This window comes from Macaca mulatta, chromosome 9 (genome assembly GCF_049350105.2).
Source record: "Macaca mulatta isolate MMU2019108-1 chromosome 9, T2T-MMU8v2.0, whole genome shotgun sequence".
NCBI lineage: Eukaryota > Metazoa > Chordata > Mammalia > Primates > Cercopithecidae > Macaca > Macaca mulatta.
In genome coordinates, this window is record NC_133414.1 from 9,505,727 (window position 1) to 9,524,876 (window position 19,150).

Sequence of the window (19,150 nt, forward strand, 5' to 3'; positions counted from 1 at the left end):
AATCATTGATGTTTTGAGTTTGAAATTTACCTTATTATTTTGTGCTACTTCTTTACTGTTCAGTGTTTTTTTTTCTCTCCTTTCTTTTATCAGACCAAGGGTTTTTTTTCATCATTCCTTTTTTCCTCATACTATACTTCATTTGTAATTTTTGCGTGGTTACCCTAGAAATTACCATACTTTATTCACTACCTGTACACTACATTTTATATAATAGAGGGATATTAAAATACCTTAGCTCTGTTTACCCATTACTGGCTTACATATTATTATCTTGTGTAATGAATTATGTAAACATTTGGAAGATCTGCCTAAGTCAGTGAACCAGTATTTTCCAAATGACCAATGTATGACATTATAAAATTATGCATGGGTAACTTTTGTATTCAGAGTGCTAAACAGAGCAATAAAATGTAACAGAATATGAATGTCTATTGATATGATTTCAGATTACACATTGTAACTAACTTATAAAAAACTATCATTTGTTGCATTTAATGCAGCATTAAGGAAGAACTTACACCATTATCCAAAAAATCTTTTAAAATACTCCTCCCTTGTCTAGTTACATATGCCTACATTAAAGAGGTTTGCAAAAAATTTAAAACATTGCCAGTCTTGGCCAGGCACAGTGGCATGCACCTGTAATCCCAGCTACTCGGTAGGCTGAGGCAGGAGGATTGCTTGAGCCCAGGAGTTCAATACCAGCCTGGGCAACAGAGCAAGACGCCATTATCAAAGAAAAAACAACCAAAACATTGCCAGTCATTTTCAAGTTTTTGTCTTGGAAAATACAGTTATTTGCATTTAAAAAAATGTTATCTGATAACTTATAATGGGTTCATTGTTGTTACTTTTAAATGAATTACTAAATATTTTTAAACTTTTCAGTTTTATTTTTATTTTTATTTTATTTATTTTTTTGAGACAGATTCTTGCTCTGTCACCCAGGCTGGAGTGCAGTGGTGTGATCTTGGCCCACTGCAACCTCCGCCTCCCAGGTTTGAGCAGTTCTCCTGCCTCCTCCTCTGGAGTAGCTGGGACTACAGGCCTGCGCCACTAAACCCACTAATTTTTGTATTTTTAATAGAAATGGGGTTTCACCCTGTTGACTGTGATGAATCACTCCTGGCCTCAAGTGATCCACCCACCTTGGCCTCCCAAAGTGCTGGGGTTACAGGCATGAGCCACTGTGCTTGCTCCAGTTTATTTTTAATATGGTAAATATTGACAGATATAGTGCACATTTTTTAAGTTTTAATAATTTTTAGGAATTTAAAGGGGCCCTAGGACCAAAAATTTGAGAATTGTTGCTTTAGAATTTTTTTAAGTGTCTGCTGGCAGCAAATTCTTAGCTTTTGCCTGCTTGTAAATGTCGTTGTTTCATCTTTATTCCTTAAAGATGTTTTCAGAGACACAATTTATTTTTCTTTAGCACATTGAAGATGTTACTCCACTGTCTTCTAGATTTCATCATTGCTAATTAAGAAGTCAGCAGTCACCTGTTTCTTCTTTGAGAGGAATTGTTCTTTTTTCCCTCTGGCTGCCTTTCAGATGTTTCCTCTCTCTCTGTGATATTTTATAGCTTCCCTTTGATGTGCCTAGATATAGATTTGTTTTTATTTATCTTGCCTGGGGTTTGTTGGGCTTCATAAATCTGTGGATTGGTATCTTTCATCAGTTCTGTAAAAGTCTCAGGTACTCCTTGTTAACATTTGTCTCTGCTCCATTTTTCTTCTAGAATTATGATCAAACATGCACTAATTAGACCTTTTATTGTATTCTCTTTGCTTCTCAGGCTATGCTCCGAAAATTTACTTTGTTCTAATACTCAGTTTATAGTTCTGTCTTAAGTTGTTTCCAATCTGTTTTTAAATCACTCCATTGAATTTTAAATCTCAGTTACTGTATTTTTTAGTTTGTAGAAAGTCTGTTTGGTTCTTTTCAAATCCACTAGATCTGTGACTTCCTGCCACCTATATTTCCAGCCTTTGCCTTTTATTATTTTTTAATGCTGTAAGCAAAGTTGTTTTATAGTTGATAATTCTTGTATCTGTGGTCTTTGTCCCTTCATACTAGCTGTTATGTCTTAACAGTTTTCCCTGATCCCACCTTACTTACTCATAGGTTTGATTGTCTTTCATTATGTGCCACTTATTTTTTTTTAAAGATAATTTTCTGTATTAATATGAGACCTAGATTTTAAGATATTTCCCCTCAGGATTGTGCTGTGTGCCTGGGCACATTGCAAGTCCCAATTACTTTAAATGTAAAGTATCCTAGAACACCAGAGGTGAAAATTCATGACATTCTCATTCATCTTTACCTTATGGGTATAGCTGATTGGGAATCCTTAGTATCGGGAGGAAGTTCTATTAGACCTTCCACTTTGGGCAGATCCTGGGCTTCGACATTGGTTCTGTTCATCATAACCAAAGATCAGACTTGCCTAATGCGTAAATGCCCTTGGGGTAAAGCGTCTGTGTTCTGCTTACCTCTCAGGGTTCCTGCTTTTTCCTTTAGCTTTGGTTCCATCACTTGTGTATTAAACCATTATGGGAAACTGCCTCCAGAAATAGCGTTTTAAAATTTTAGTCTAGCCATAAAAATAGAGAATGCTTACTCTCTGGATATAAATGCCATAGCAGTAACTTTGAACTCCTACATTACATGCCTTTTATGTAAGGCAAACCTCAGTACACATTGAGAGACAGTGTCATATACTTATTAAGATCACAGGCTCTGCCGGGTGCAGTGGCTCACGCCTATAAATCCCAGCACTTTCAGAGGCCGAGGCAGGCAGATCACAAGGTCAGGAGATTGAGACCATCCTAGCTAACACGGTGAAACCCCGTCTCTACTAAAAGTACAAAAAAATTAGCCAGGCGTGGTGGCGGGCACCTGTAGTCCCAGCTACTCAGGAGGCTGAGGCAGGAGAATGGCGTGAACCTGGGAGGCAGATCTTGCAGTGAGCCAAGATCGTGCCACTGCACTCCAGCCTGGGCGACAGAGCGAGACTCTGTCTCAAAAAAAAAAAAGATCACAGGCTCTAAAATCAGACTGCTTTGTTTAAATCCTGGCCCTGCCATGTAGCAGTACCCTGTGTTAATTTATGCAAGATACTTAATCTCTCTGTGCCTTGGTTTCTTCATTTAAAAAAGCAGAATAATAGCTTGCCTTATGTGGTCATTATGAAAAACAAATGAGGCCGGGCACCGTGGCTCATGCCTGTAATGTCAACACTTTGGGAGGCTACGGCAAGCAGATCACCTGAGGTTGGGAGTTTGAGACCAGCCTGGCCAACATGGAGAAACCCCGTCTCTACTGGAAAAAATAATAATAATAATACACACACAAAAAAAAATTAGCTGGGTATGGTGGCACATGCCTGTAATCCCAGCTACTCGGGAGGCTGAGGCAGGAGAATCACTTCAACCCAGGAGGGAGGTTGCAGTGAGCCAAGATCGCGCCATTACACTCCAGCCTGGGCAACAAGAGCAAAACTCCATCTAAAAAAAAAAAAAAAAAAAGCGAGATAAGGCAAGGCAAGTAAACATTTAGTATAGCACCTGGCCCACAATTGGCTTTCACATGCTTAGGACAGTCAGACCTATAGTAAGTGCTCAATAAATAGTCACTAATTATTATGTTAAGCATTTATCAAGTGTCTGCTGCACCAACAAGTGTGTGTTAAATTCTCTTGATCTTTGGCTGTATCCAGGTTAGGAAGATGATCACCCTTGCAGGAAACAAATGGAGAACAATTAGCAGTAATGAAGTTATTTGCTGAAATAATGGTGAAGTTTTTGAAGTAACTTAATGTTTTATAAATTTATGATCAGAATAGCAAAGAGTCAGTGCCTTTTGGTGAAAGTGGTTTCTAAACTAGGACTATGAGGAAGTGGAACCGTGCAGGCTGGCAGCAGTGAGACCGGAGGCTGTTGTGAACAACAGCCGTGAACATGACACGGGGCCGACACTTCCCATCTGGATGCAGTTTTTAAAGTGTTTCTCCATATTGAGGTTCTCACTACAACCCTCTGAGGCCACTGCATTTCTTTTCACTTTGTTGATGAGAAAAACAAGGCCTAAATAATTGTGTGGAATAGTAGAAAGAGACAGGCTGGGACAGTCCGCAGGCTGGCGATTCCTGGTGAGGTGAGGATGGCCATATTGCATGGCCCAGAAACTTTATTGATAACTAGAGTGTGACATTGTGTGTATAAAAGTTAAAAGACAGCAAACACTAATGTGGTATGTATTGTTTATGGACACCTACAAAGGCAGGAGAGGTACAGAGAAAACAAAGTACCAAGAACAATAAACAAAACCCTACCTGTTTTAGGGCAGCGGTTGCTCTGGGGCAGGGAAGGAAGTTCATCTGAAATAAATATGGCAAAGCTAACATATTTATCTCTGATTATTACTTAGGCATCTGATATATTGTTTTCTCTGTGTGTAAAATGATATATATATTTATAATGTATATATGATACTTTTTTTTTTAAATAAGCTTTAAAAAAAGCAAACTTTGGAATCAAGTAGACCTTGGTTCAAAAGCTGCCACCCATTTACTCAAATTCCTTTCTCTCGCTGATCTTCAGTTTCCTCATCTACAAAATGGAGTAATCATTACTTCTTTGATGTTCTCATGAGGACTGGATGAGATGATATTTGTAAAGTGCCTAGTATAACCTCTAACTTCTTATAGATAGGTCCTCAATAAATCGTGCTTTTTATAGTAAATGAATAATCCAAGGCCACAGGTCTAGTCCCTGGCGGCTGCAGAATTTGAACGCAGATGTCCTGACCCCAAGTCCAGAGCTGCTTCCACTGAGTTGTATGAAGAGGACGCTGTTAGTGGAGGAGCAGGGTCACAGCACCACAGCTCTAGTGACCCGCGGCAGCGTCACCAGGACAGAAGCTGCCACTGCATTACCTCCTCCTCACCTCTGCAGCCCCTCTGGGAACAATCTTCTGTTTTGTGTTTTGCTTTGTTTTGTTTTGTTTTGTTTTGTTTCTGAGACGAAGTCATACTCTGTAGCCCAGGCTAGAGTGCAGTGGCGAGATCTCGGCTCACTACAGCCTCCGCCTCCTGGGTTCAAGCGATTCTCTGCCTCAGCCTCCCGAGTAGCTGGAATTACAGGTGCGCGCCACTGCACCCGGCTAATTTTTTGTATTTTTTAGTAGAGACGGTGTTTCACCATGTTGGCCAGACTGGTCTTGAACTCTCGACCTCAGGAATCCACCCACCTCGGCCTCCCAAAGTGCTAGAATTACAAGCGTGAACCACCTTGCCCAGCCTGAACAGTCAGTCTGTAAAACCTGGCAATCAAAGCCAAATCCAGAAGTGAGAAAGTCTTCACAGTTTTATTGACAATGGCGTTGAGAGTATTAAGAAGAAACATTGGAACTGAGAAGAGATAAATAGAAACTTCTTTTTTTTTTTTTTTTTTAGCTGCTCTGTCCAGCAGCTTAGGCCAGGTTAGGTTTATGGTCATTAACAACCCAAAAATCTCAAGGACTTCCAACAGCAAATGTGTCTTTCTTGCCCATCTCCAGTGTGGGACACAGGCTGCTCCAGGTCCTCTCCAGCTGGAGCCCCAGTGGAAGGAGCGGCCCCTGTCTGGGCCCCTGGAGGACTGAGGAGAGGTGGGGGTGGGCAGCTCCCCCTGTGAAGCTGTCAGAGCTTCTGCCTCAGCACGGGAACAGGCAATTGAAGTCACACTGCCTGTGCATGTGTATTGGTTACTAGAAATTTCTAAATATCTGGCCACTGAGGGGAAGTTTGGGAAAATGAAAAATTCGTCTGAGTAAGTGGAGAGGCTACTTGATGTAGGGCCTCAAACTCAGTTCTTGAGCCGCTTCTGGACGTTGAAATATGTCGGTACTGGAAGAAAAGCTATTTTGCAATCATGTTTTTAAGCACGAGTTGGGTTCGATGATGATCCTGTTTTGACTTTTACCTTTCCCTCTTTTGTTGACAGTGTTATCAGCAAGGTGGTCCCTGCGCCCGAGGCCAAGCCGGCGCCCTCGCAGAACAGGCCGAAGACCCCGCCGCCGGCCCCCGCGCCCACCCCCGGCCCCATGCTCGTGAGCCCTGCGCCCGTGCCGCTGCCGCTGCTCGCCCAGGCCGCCGCGGGCCCTGCCCTGCTGCCCTCCCCGGGTCCTGCCGCCTCCGGGGCCAGTGCCAAAGCTCCCGTGCGCAGCGTGGTGACTGAGACGGTCAGCACCTACGTGGTGCGTACCTGCCGCCCGAGCGGTTAGCCTGGAGACGTTTTCAGTTCAAGACAAGTGTGTGCTCTGAGTCACTGTCGAATTTCAGAGGCATTTCTCTTTCAAATTTTATTATTTATTTAATTATTTTTGAGACGGGGTCTCCCTATGTACAGTGGCCCAATCATAGCTCACTGCAACCTCAAACTCCTGGGCTCAAGCGATCCTTCTGCCGTAGCTTCTCAAAGTGGTGGGGTTACAGGCCTGAGCCACTGCCCCTGGCCAGGCACATTTCTTTTTCTTTTTCTTGTTTTTTTTTTTCTTTTTTTTTTGAGATGGAGTTTCGCTCTTATTGCCCAACCTGGAGTGCAGTGGTGAGATCTCGGCCCGCTGCAGCCTCCACCTCCCAGGTTCAAGTGATTCTCCTGCCTCAGCCTCCTGAGTAGCTGGGATTACAGGCGCCTGCCACCATGGGTGGCCAATTTTTTGTATTTGTAGTAGAAACAGGGTTTCACCAGGTTAGCCAGGCTGGTCTTGAACTCCTGACCTCAGTTGATCTGCCCGCCTCAGCCTCCCAAAGTGCTGGGATTACAGGCATGAGCCACCGCGACTGGCCTTTTTTTTGTTTTTTTTGTTTTTTTTGAAAGGGGATTTCACTCTGTCACCCAGGCTGGAGTGCAGTGGTACAATCTCGGCTCACTGCAGCCCCTGCCTCCCAGGCTCAAGCGATTCTTCCACCTCTTGAGTAACTGGGGATCTCAGGCAGTTGCCACCACTGTCGATTAATTTGTTGTATTTTTTGGTAGAGACAGGGTTTCACAATGTTGCCCAGGCTGGTCTCGAGCTCCAGCGATCCACCCATTTCGGCCTCCCAGAGTGCTGAGATTACAGGCATGAACCACCATGCCCAGCCAAGATGCATTTCTTCATTGCCATTTTTCACTGAATTTTCAAGCTTTTGGCTGAAAAGTTACATTGCAGTGTTCACATAGCCTCCATAAATAACATCAAAGCATTGTGTTTATGTTGTTTTGGATATGACTCTATACATGTAGACAGTAGTATCAATCTGTAAATGTAGAGATGCACAGTGGTGCTGAAATCTCACACTGAGTTTCTTCATCAAGCAATTCAGTTATTCATTTGAGTGTAAGTTATATAATGTGCACTGATATTATGAGCCAGGTGGTGTTTGTCAATAATAGCACTAGTTATATTTTATTGGCTATGATCCAGAATATGCCAGGGCTTGCATATTAAATGGAAATGAACTTTCAGACCACCAGACTCCTGAGTATCCAAGCATGACTTCAAATTGTAAAACCAGCTGGACGCAGTGGCTCACGCCTATAATCCCAGCACTTTGGGAGGCTGAGGCGGGTGGATCACTTGAGGTCAGGAGTTTGAGACCAGCCTGGCCAACATGTTGAAACCCCATCTCTACTAAAAATACCAAAAAAATTAGCTGGGCATGGTAGCTCATGCCTGTAATCCCAGCTACTCAGGAGGCTGAGGCACAAGAATTGCTTGAACCCAAGAGGCAGAGCTTGCAGTGAGCCAAGATCGTGCCACTGCCCTCTAGCCTGGGCGACAAGAGCGAAACTCTGTCTCAAGAAAAAAAAAATAGTAAATCCCACCATGTCGAATGAGTCCACGTTGTTCTGGGACTGTTTTTAGTTGCTTTCCTCTTACTTAATAGTATTAGGTCTTACTCAAACCCTGAATACAGTCTGGCAGTAAAGTATTTATACAGATTATGTTCTTTGGACACTATAGAATTAAACACACAAACACACAACAAAGTATTTAAGGTGTATGGAGCCATTGCCATTGCTGTGACTACCAAATCCACAGACTGTGATGTGTTAGCCTAATGGTGGCCCTGACCTTGTGTAACTAGGTAGGTACTAATATGATTGGAAAGTGGCCGGGTAGGACTCATGGTATTTGTCATTATAAACTGTACAATATTACATTTCTTTTTTTTCCTGTTTTTTTTTTTCTTTTGAGTAGTCTCCCTCTTCTTGTCCATACTAGAATGCAGTGGCACAATACCACTCACTGTAGCCTCAACCTCCTGGGCCCCAATGGTTCCCTCACCTCAGCCTCCCAAGTAGCTGGGACCACAGGCGTCTGCCACCACACCTAGCTGTTTCCTGGCTGTTTTTTGTTTTTGTGTATGTGGAGATGATGTCTCCCTATGTTGCCCAGGCTGCTCTCAAACTCCTGGACTCAAGCAATCCCCCCACCTTGGTCTCCCAAAGTGCTGAGATTACAGGCGTGAGCCACCATGCCTGGCCTATTGTTAAATTTCCTTAAAGGAGTTTTGGAAGGAACTTCTAAAACTGTGATCATCCAATTGGTCTGTCCAGGGACCAATCGTTGCAGGTGTTTAATTGAGGCAGCATTACCCCCAAATGGGTTGATCAGGAAAGATTTTGTACTTAACCTCCTCAACCTTTGTGTCTTCATCTATAATTAAGAAGTTTGTATTAAACTTGGTGATCTCTGTGGCATGTTCCAGCTCGGAAAGTTCTGGTTTTCCAGTAGATCTTTGAACTAACTCACCTCCTGGAGATGAGTCCAGCTGGAATAGACAGTGTAGAAGGAAAGCTTTCTGGCTGTGCATGGTGTCTCACGCCTCTAATCCCAGCATTTTGGGAGGCTGAGGCAGGTGTATCGCATGAGCCCAGGAGTTGAGACCAGACTGGGTGACATAGTGAGACCCCATCTCTGCAGAAAATACAAAAATTAGCTGGGCATGTTGACATGTGCTTGTAGTGTCAACTACTCAGGAGGCCGAGCTGGGAGGATCATCTCAGCCTAGTAGGTCAAGGCTACAGTGAGCCGTGATCACACCACTGCACCCCAGCCTGGGCGACAAAGTGAAACCCTGTCTTTAAAATAAAAATGACAATTTTAAAAACGCCTTCTACCTCATGAAGAGACGCTTTGTGGGCAGAGGACAAAATGTGTGATTTAGATGACATATGAAGGCTAGAGAGCAAAAAGGCAGATTTTGTCACTGCCTAATGGTGTGATGTTGGAAATGCCACTTAAATTGTCTTAGCTCCGGTTTCCCCATTCATAAGCTACCCAGAGGTTGCTTTACAATGATTAAATGAAATGAGATGTTTAGAGGAATGTAGTAAGCTGTGAAGTATTTGGTGTTAGTTACTGTCGATGCTGTGGCAAAGCTCTTGTGCAGCACATAGAGTCACGGCCTTCTGACTTCAAGTAAGGTCAGCCAGCAGCAGGACTGGCCACACGTGGGAGCTTCAGGGCATAGGATGTTCCACCAGCCTTGGCCACGAGACAGCGGGTACAGGTGACTGCTGGTTCTCACCCCTTGTTACTTTTTCTCCTGAAATTACAGAGGGTCAGAGATGTAGTCGCCCACAGATTTCTTTAGGAAGTTTTCCTGTCAATGTAGTTTGCCTTTGTAGAGTTGCCTTAAAGGAAGCCCATCAGTACAGTGAAACGTATATGCACCCCCAATGCACTTGTCACACACAAAGAAAGCCTTTTTAAAAGCACATCTAGTCAGTGTGGTATTTGAAAGTCTAGGAAGAACTATCCCTTATGAAATAAACCGGATGCAATAATGTGCTCTGTTATTGTAAACACTTTTGAAATTACCTTTTTCTTATTGCTGGTGTTTAATGCCCATCAGTGAATTACTTCTTCCAGGTTGGCTCTGTTCATGTGGAGTTTGAGGAAGTGGTTAATAGGATGTTCCCTCTTTAGGACTGCTAAGTTAAATAAAGTCAACTCCAGAGTACACAACATTTGTAGCAAAATAATGTTGAACCTTATAGCTCTTTGGTTTCCCTATCCCCTTATTTCATTTGCCCTTTAGTTGATTGTACTTTACTAAAAATGTCATAAAGGGAATGGAAAGTTACTTAGTAACAACTCTTTTATATCCTTGATCTTATCAGCTCCTTCAGGAGAAGGGCTTGGCTAATAAGTAATAAGATGGTGCATGCTCATTTGGCTGTCTATATTAATTCCATGCCTATGAATGTGATTGAGAAAAACCACATAGAAAGTGGAGGTCTGTAGCTTTCAAAAAATCAGTTGTTACCACCCTTATAGAGATCCAAATCATTAGGAATGTATGTAGTTATAGTTTTTTTGTTTGTTTGTTTGTTTATGAAAGTGGTTACCGGTCATATTGTTCACAGAGATGATTATAAAATGCTTATTTTTGTGACTTACAAAAGAAAGCTTAGAATATTCATTAGAAATGTCTTATCATTGAACACTTGGCATTTTTCTGTTTCACGATTCTAAAACAGTGATGACGCTGATCATGGCATTAATGAAGTGCTGATCTACTATATTTTTTAGTTTAATATGCCTGTTGGTTCAGTTAAACAGTATAAAGTAATCATTCTGATCTGACCTCTTTTTGTTTTTTTTCCCATTCCCTCCATTTTTGCCACTTCCACTTTGCAAACATCAGATCCGAGATGAGTGGGGCAATCAGATCTGGATCTGCCCTGGGTGTAACAAGCCTGATGATGGGAGTCCCATGATTGGCTGTGACGACTGCGATGACTGGTACCACTGGTGAGTGCCCAGGGCGCCCTGCCGGCCGCACGCATCAGGCAGCTCAGCCTCTCCTGAGACAAAGTGTCCACTGAGTAGATTCCTGCCTTTGGACTGACCCAGGGCTGTCCTAGGGACAGTACATGGAGTCAAATCACAGAGCCTGTGAAATGCAATTAACTGCAAAACCCAAGAGTCTTTAGACTATTGTTATTCACCCTGAATTCTGAACATTCTGCTTAGCTTATCTATCCTTCTTATGAAAAATAATAATACTAAGAGGAGACCCAGGGGCGTCCCTGACCTTCCTTTCCGGTAATGTTCCCTAGAAGCTGTAGCACTGGCCAGGGCCACGAAGAGGCAGCCCCTTTGTAAGGATGGAACAAACTGCAGGACTAAAGACTGCTTAACTTTTTTAAACCTCTTCAGCGGTTCCTAAAACCTGAAAAGCTCAACCAGAATTTATGCAGATAATCTTCTCGTGTTATCTTTAAAATGTCAGATACAAAAAGATAGCAACCTGTTCAGTTATGATATACGATATCTGTGAGATAAAGACAAAGCCGTGGCTCAGAAGCCTCCTCTTCCTGGCTGAAAGGAGGAATGAACTAATGAATCTCTGCAGAGGGCGTGCAAAGGGCGCGTCTGTGATATCCTAGTCTGCATGCCCAACAGCAGTGCTGCTTGGCTTTGATTTCGGGTAAACATGTCATAGACTTTAAAAAGTACTTTAAAACAGAAGGGAGGAGAATCGACCGTATAAAAGTTGCTTATCTGAGCTTGCTTTCATGTGTAGGCCCTGTGTGGGAATCATGGCTGCACCCCCAGAAGAGATGCAGTGGTTCTGCCCCAAGTGTGCGAACAAGAAGAAGGACAAAAAGCACAAGAAGAGGAAGCATCGAGCACACTGACGGCTCCCGAGGGGCTGGACCAAGCGGGGTCAGCCCAGGCTTCCTCCCTGGCGCCCCTGGAAGGGAGCTGGTGCAGTTCTGCCATCACCTCCAGCCCAGATGCCTGTGGATAAAGAACCCGGGAGGACTGCGGCTGGAACACACCGCGCACCTGCATTGTTCACTCCCCAGCCGCATTGGCCTGTGGCTCCGTGGCAGTGCGACAGAAGGAAACTGGAGCAGAGGCGTGGCCTGGGGGCTGCCCCTCCTCCACTTCTCTAATACCAGTGACAAGTATTATTAATAAAGAGCGTACATCTTCCCTTTTGATTTCCTTTATTCTCTCCAGGGCCTTTTCATTGAGGTGTTAGATGAGAAGATAATGTACAAACTGCCTCAACTGTAATTTAAGGATGATAGAGTCTGTATACAGTTTTCAGCCCCTTTCCCTCTATAGTAAGATAATCAGAATAACATAAAGAAACCTCCAGTGGGAGTGCCGGTAAATATTTTTGTGATAAGAATATACGAAGCTTCCCTCCTTCCCCCGTTTTTAGTACTAACATGTAAAATGTTCAGGCTTTTGTGAAATACCTTATATTTTTTAAGAAAAAGGTTTCTATCATGTCCTGTTTGCTTTTGTGCAAATTATTTTTGTTTCATGTATTTTATATCTTCGTTGCATTCTAATTTTGCCCTTCTTTAAACTGCTGGAGTCTCTTCTCACTGCTTGTACATTTCATCAACTTGTATAAAAACTCTTCAGACTAAAAGATTGCCCCTAATGTAAATAATAAATATTTATGAAGTAGTTATTTTTTAAATTTTTATCGTGTTTAATTCTGGCTTTCTCTGAAATCCACTGTGATTTCAGCCAGGTCTGTAATGACGCTGGACAGAAACAAAGAAGGCTAAAAAAGCCATCGTTCAAAGAAATTTCCCTTGAGCTCAACCTGTGCAGTGCCCGAAAATATCATGGGGGAAAGGGCCCGAGCAGTTGGAAGGAAAGCAAGGCAATTTAAATTTAGAGTTTATGATTTGAAGGTGTTTCGTTTGTTGTCTGTTTTGTTTTTGTAAATTTCTTTGACAGACTTTTACTAAAAGGACATGTAGTTTCCATGAAAGTAAAAAAAAAAAAGAAAAAAAACCCACATATACTGTAGCATTTTGTCTTTATATTGTTTTATTTCTACAAATCTGTTCATTAATATTGTGCTTTAAGGCTGAAATGAAGTATATTATGAATTTTTTTAAGAAAACTCATCAAATTTCAGGGTATCACAAAACTTTATTATATTATTATACTGCCCACTATTTATTATATGTTATAGATGTCTGAGAGGTAAACCAAATATTTTATTTTTAATGTTAAAAAAACATCAAATTTAACTTTATTAGCATATTTTAGCAACTTTGGAATAAATATGGACTTTTACTTGATTTTGAAATAATCCCAGTGTAGGCCCATGTACTGGATCTCTTGGATGTTAGAATATGGGCTTTGAACCTAATACAAATATATTACTAGAAAATGTGATTTTTTTAAATGCCAAGTAAATTGCTATTAGTGTATGGATTAGTCATATTTTAAAACATTATGTGGTTAGAGAAATGCAGTTTTCTGCCGTGAATGTGAAGTTGCAAATCAGTGGAAATGGAGTCGACCTCTTCAGAGTGCAGGGTATCATTGCCCTCCTTGTTCAAGAGGCCCCAATTTTTCTAGCCCTGCAAAGAAACAAAGCATCTATGTTGAGATATGTGTTTTTTTGTTTTATTAATTTGAGATCATTCTAAATACTTTATACAATATTTTCACATGCACAAAAATGCGCGTTAGTGGTTTTTGGAGAGGGGTGAGGGGTGGGGGAAGTGCAAAATAAAGATTATTGGCTATTTCATAGTTTGCTTTTCCATTTTCTTTATTTAGGATTTAGTTCCTTGAGGCATGGGCCATGATCTGAAGTTGCCACGTTTAAGTGAGCAGGTCATGCTACTGAAACCAGAATGGAGGTGCTTGTCTATAACTTTCCCCCGATCTTCCTGTCTGAGAGCCTTCAGCCCACGCTACATTCAAGGAATTTCAATCAGTCTGTTGTCCCTTGCTATTTCATGGTTGCTTTCCTAAATCCAGTTCATGATTTTATAAATGGTCTTTGCAATAATAAAACCAAAGAATCATTTTCAGGGGGCTGGAGAGCTCGAGGGATTAGTAATGGAATACAGAGCCTTTCACCTCTAGGTCAGTGAGTCAGATCCAGTCCAGGTCACTAGAGACCAAAAGTTGTCACCATCTTATGACTGTTCAGTGGCCTGTGTGAAATGAACTGGTGGTCTCAGCCTCTACTGGGTGGCTGGCTGTGACACCAACCAAAGGAAGTTCAAGAAACTGCAAAAAGAAATGTGGATTAGAAAATAAAACGTCTATGTTACAAAGAAAAAGTTAGAAAGTTGGGCGTAGTCATTTTCCAGAAAGTAATACTGAAGGAAAAAGAGCAACTTACAAATACCACAGACAAACAGAGATTAATTTACTTTCTTTAATGAAGTCAAGCAAAACCGGAAAAGAAAAGCCTGCATTGGGTGAGAGGGGAGGAGGGGGTTAAGTGGGGTGGATGATTTGATCAGGAGAAAAAGTTTAGGGGCCCAAACTTTAGGAAAAAATGGGTTTTAACTTTTGAGGGAGAAGGAAATCGCAAAAGGCAGCAGCAATTTGAGGAACTACTGTAGCAGAATTAGATACAAAGGAATGAAAAGTATTTCCCTTTAGAGGATTTGCAGTTTTCCAGTTGGAAGCAAAATCCTGACTGGTTTTAATTTAGCCCAGCACTATCATTTGAATAGCATCAATACTTTATAAAGACAAGTAATGGCGGGGGCGGGGGGAGGGAGGGGGTGCGGGGATTGTCCTGACCAGTGATTTTATTGAGGGAGATGGTATTTGAGAAACAGACCCTCACCTCATGAAATCGAGACACCCTTCTGGTGTGATAATCTGCCGTCAGAGCCAGATGGAACTGGCAGAGCTTAATTTCTGTGGCTGACAAGGTGTTTCTCTTCCAAAGGTGTCTACAGTGAGGCACAGTGAGGGTCTTTATCCCCTGACTGATTTGTGGTTCCAAACGTTCTGGAGAAAACCAGAGGCTATCAGAGTATTCTGACTTTGTCGGGCTTTTTTCAAAGATAAAATACAGTGTACTACTCTCCTGTATCACCTAAACCCCTTTGTTCTCCTTTCAATGGGATGATTAAACAAAGACCTACTAACCAAATTGAAGTATAAAATGAACACTGAGATATGGAAACCTTGCCACTAAGAATGCTAATGAAGAAAGTTCACGAAAGCCATGCTGGCTAAGTTTTCAATACAAATAGTTTTATGGCCAATCTCTTTAGATCATAGCAGCTTTCTTTAGAAGTGTAAGTCTAAAAGTAGATGAGTTACCTTGACCAAAGAATGAAACAGATAATGTCCTGAATAATGTCTTTTTCCACAATGGTATCAGTCATTCTGTTAGGAAACTATTTCTTTGAGAATCTTGCGTTCATTGTAGCCTAAAAAGTATAAAGTAACTATTAATCCATGTGTGCAGGCCAGTAGATGACATCGAAATGAGATATTTAGGTGGACAGCTTGTTCATTTAGTCTACATATGAGTTACTAAAATGGCTACTGGTTATTTTTTTCATTCTGGGCAACTCAGTTGTAAATTTAGTTTGAAGGACATTGTTAAGTGGTTTCATTCATTTCATCCACATTGGCTAGGTACATTTTATGGAAATGGCAATGATGTATCAGAACCAAGCTCATTTCCAGTTGTCTGGTTTTTCATCTGCTCTAGCCCTTCCTCTGGTTCCATGATTCTGGAATCATTCCCAAAGTATACTATGTATTAAAGTGTATTGCATCAAATTCTAAGTGTATTCCATATTACTCTTTTCCCACTTTTCCATACATAATCTTTCCGTCTTAGGCTGCAACTATTTTTTAATGTTACTAGAGCTTCATGCTTTTAAATTTTACATTCATAACAAAATAAGAACTTAGCAAATGTTTGCATTAACTATCCTAGGAACTAGCAGAGTAGACATGATATTAGAAAATACATGTAGATAGATACATACAACCACAAAGTTTAAATGTGTTGGGCTTTCAGAACAGAAGTTCATTTTAGGTGCATAGCCCTAAGCAATCATTTCCTACCATATCCTTAGAACCTAGTCAGTATTTTCACCTTTTGAAGTTTTGTGGGTTTTTTTTTTTTGGTTTGGTCTTGTTTTTGATTAATGAAACATTCAGAATAGGACTATCGTTTAAAAAAAAAAAAAAAAACCACAAACCTGAAGAATGTCATTGTTATTATCCTTAATGAGTTAACTATTGCCAAGTTAAATGGTTTGAAGAAAATGTTTGTGCTGATCTAGTTAACTCATTCAGAGCATCAGAAGTACTTACCAGAGGAAGTTCAAATCATCCAAAAATATTATCAAGTTATATTTTGATTATTTCTTATTATACTGTTTGGGATGTTGATGAAACTTTTTTCTGCTAGCTTTTAGAAAGTGAATATTTGTTTATTTATTTATTTATTTATTTATTTATGAGACAGGGTCTTACTCTGTCACCCAGGCTTGAATGCGGTGGTGTAATCACAGCTCACTGTGGCCTCGACCTCCTGAGCAGCTGGGACCAAAGGCATGTGCCACACATCTTGTTAATTTTTATTTTTTTGTGGAGACAGGGTTGCCCAGATTCATGTCGAACTCCTAGGCTCAAGTGGTCCTCCTGCTTCCACCCAAAGTATTGGGATTATAGGCATGAGCCACTGCACCAAATCAAAAAGTGATTTTTTTTTTTTTTTTTTTTTTTTTTTTTTTTGAGACAGGGTCTCCCTCTGTTACCCAGGCTGGAGGTCAGTGGTGCGATCTTGGCTCACTGCAACCTCCGCCTTCTGGGTTCAAGTGATTCTCCTGCCTCAGCCTCCCCAGTAGCTGGGACTACAGACACCTGCCACCACACTGGCTAATTTTTTGTATTTTAGTAGAGATGAGGTTTCACCATGTTGCCCAGGGTGGTCTCGAACTCCTGAGTTCAGGCAATCCGCCCGCCTCAGCCTCCCAAAGTGCTGGGATTACAGGCGTGCACCACCGCACCCAGCCAAAAAGTGAATTCTTTAGAGCTGATTTCTTGATAGCTAATTCTTCATCTTCCCTTCATTTTGTTTATTTTGACATTGTTATTTACAACATTCACAAAAACAAATATTAGGCCCAGGATGTCCCACACTCAACAATATTCATACATTTCTGTAAAAAATGTTCATCAGTCATCGCTCGGAGCAAGACACTTCGTGCACTGTGGGGATACAGCGGTGGAGGAGACAGTGTGCCCGGGGCTGCAGAGAGCCGTCACAGGACACACCTCAGAAGCGGGTGCAAACCAGAAGTGCATTGAAAGGTGATTGTTTTTCACTTCAGTTTGACCAATGTTCGGCTGTAGGTCAATGAGACTAAGGAGATAGCACAAAATGTAAAGCAACATTAAACATAAGGATACATAGGATTCTGGCTGGGCGCAGTGACTCACACCTGTAATCCCAGCACTTTGGGAAGCTGAGGCCCGTGGATCACCTGAGGTCAGGAGTTCAAGACCAGCCTGACCAACATGGTGAACCCCTATCTCTACTAAAAATACAAAAATTAGCCAGGCATGGTGGTGGGTGCCTATAGTCCCAGCTACTTGGGAGACTGAGGCAGGAGAATCGCTTGAACCCAGGAGGCAGAAGTTGCAGTGAGCTGAGATTGTGCCACTGCACTCCAGCCTGGGCAACAAGAACGAAACTCCACCTCAAGAATAAAAACACCTAGAATTCCCTGTATAGAAAGTTTTTAAAGAGACTGAACCACACTCTCTTATTTAGGGATGCACGCAATGATGGGAAAGCAAGAGTCCCTAATAAAAGTGAATGTGGCGGCTGCCTCTGGGAAGAAAGGGAGTTTTGATGGGGAAGGAGTAAGCAAGCTCAGGGCAGCTTCCCAGGGACAGGGAACACCTTGCCCCTTGACGTGGGCAGTGTTATACAAGATTCTCTTTATATCTGTTTGTTAAAACTGTGTATATAAGTTTTAGCCATTTATCTGCTTGCTATTTTACAATTAAAATAATCTAGCCAGGTGTGGTGGCTCATGCCTGTAATCTCAACACTTTGGGATTTGGGAGGGATTACTTGAGCTCAGGAGTTTGAGATCAGCCTGGGCAACATAACAAGACCCCATCTCTACAAAAAAAAAAATTGTAAAAATAAAAACCACCTGGGCAAGGTGGCACGTGCCTGTGGTCCCAGCTCATCTGGAGGCTGAGGTGGGAGGATGACTTGAGCCCAGAAGGGTGAAGCTACAGTGAGCCATGATCATACTACTGCATTCCAGACCAGGTGAGACCCTGTCTCTAAATAAATATATAAATAAATATGGCCAGGCATGGTGGCTCACTCCTGTAATCCCAACACTTTGGGAGGCCAAGGCAGGTGGATCATGAGGTCAGGAGATGACGACCATCCTGGCCAACATGGTGAAACCCCATCTTTACTAAAAATACAAAAAATTAGCCGACGTGGTGGCACGTACCTGTAGTCCCAGCTACTTGGGAGGCTGAGGCAGGGGAATCGCTTGAACCCGGGAGGGAGAGATTGCAGTGAGCCAAAATCGTGCCACTGCACTCCAGCGTGGGTGACAGAGTGAGACTCTGTCTCAAAGAAAAAAAAAAAAAAAAAAAAAAAAGCTTTGATCATATAAAAACCTTTTTCTTTCTTTTTTTTTTTTTTATTTGAGATGGAGTCTCGCTCTGTTCCCCAGACTGGGGTGCAGTGGTGCAAGCTTGGCTCACTGCATCCTCCACCTCCTAGGTTCAGATGATTCTGCCTCAGCCTCCTGAGTAGCTGGGATTATAGGCCCAGCTAATTTTTTTTTCTTTTTTCTTTTTTCTTTTTTTTTTTTTTTTAGTAGAGATGGGGTTTTACCATGTTGGCCAGGCTGGTCTCGAACTCCTGACCTCAAATGATCGGCCTGCCTTGGCCTCCCAAAGTGCTGGGACTACAGACATGAGCCACTGTGCCCGGCCATATAAAAAGCATTTCACACGTGGTAAAGCTCAATAAATGGTATTAATAGCTACAGTATCTATTGTGGCTGTTTTCCCCATGTTTTCGCGAATTCCGGGTTTTCCATGAGTCTCTAATTCTAGATTTCAACATTTCGTACAAATAAGTGATCTTAATATTACAATCAAGGATTGGGAAGCTGGATAAGACATTCATTCACGAGGCAGTTTGTATGAACAAATGACTGATTTGATACAGGCCAGAAGAAAGAGGCTTTCTCCCAGTGCACTTCTGAGTGGGCAGCCAGTTGGATGTGACACGTCAGTGTGGTACCGAGGTGGAGAGCAGAGGGATAGACACGACACAGCCCCACTCCTAGGAAATGCGGCCAAT

The 19,150-nt window shown here is 42.0% G+C and overlaps 1 protein-coding gene across 1 annotated transcript in view; it reads left to right on the top strand.

Moving 5' to 3' along the window:
* Window positions 1-13,558, top strand: part of TAF3 (TATA-box binding protein associated factor 3) — a 200,431-nt gene extending 186,873 nt beyond the window's left edge. The window contains exons 5-7 of the mRNA XM_015146428.3: window positions 5,988-6,240; window positions 10,685-10,791; window positions 11,567-13,558. Of these exons, the coding sequence (XP_015001914.3) occupies window positions 5,988-6,240; window positions 10,685-10,791; window positions 11,567-11,681 (475 nt within the window). The 3' untranslated portion in view covers window positions 11,682-13,558. The remainder of the gene's footprint in view (window positions 1-5,987; window positions 6,241-10,684; window positions 10,792-11,566) is intronic.
* Window positions 13,559-19,150: the final 5,592 nt, after the last annotated feature.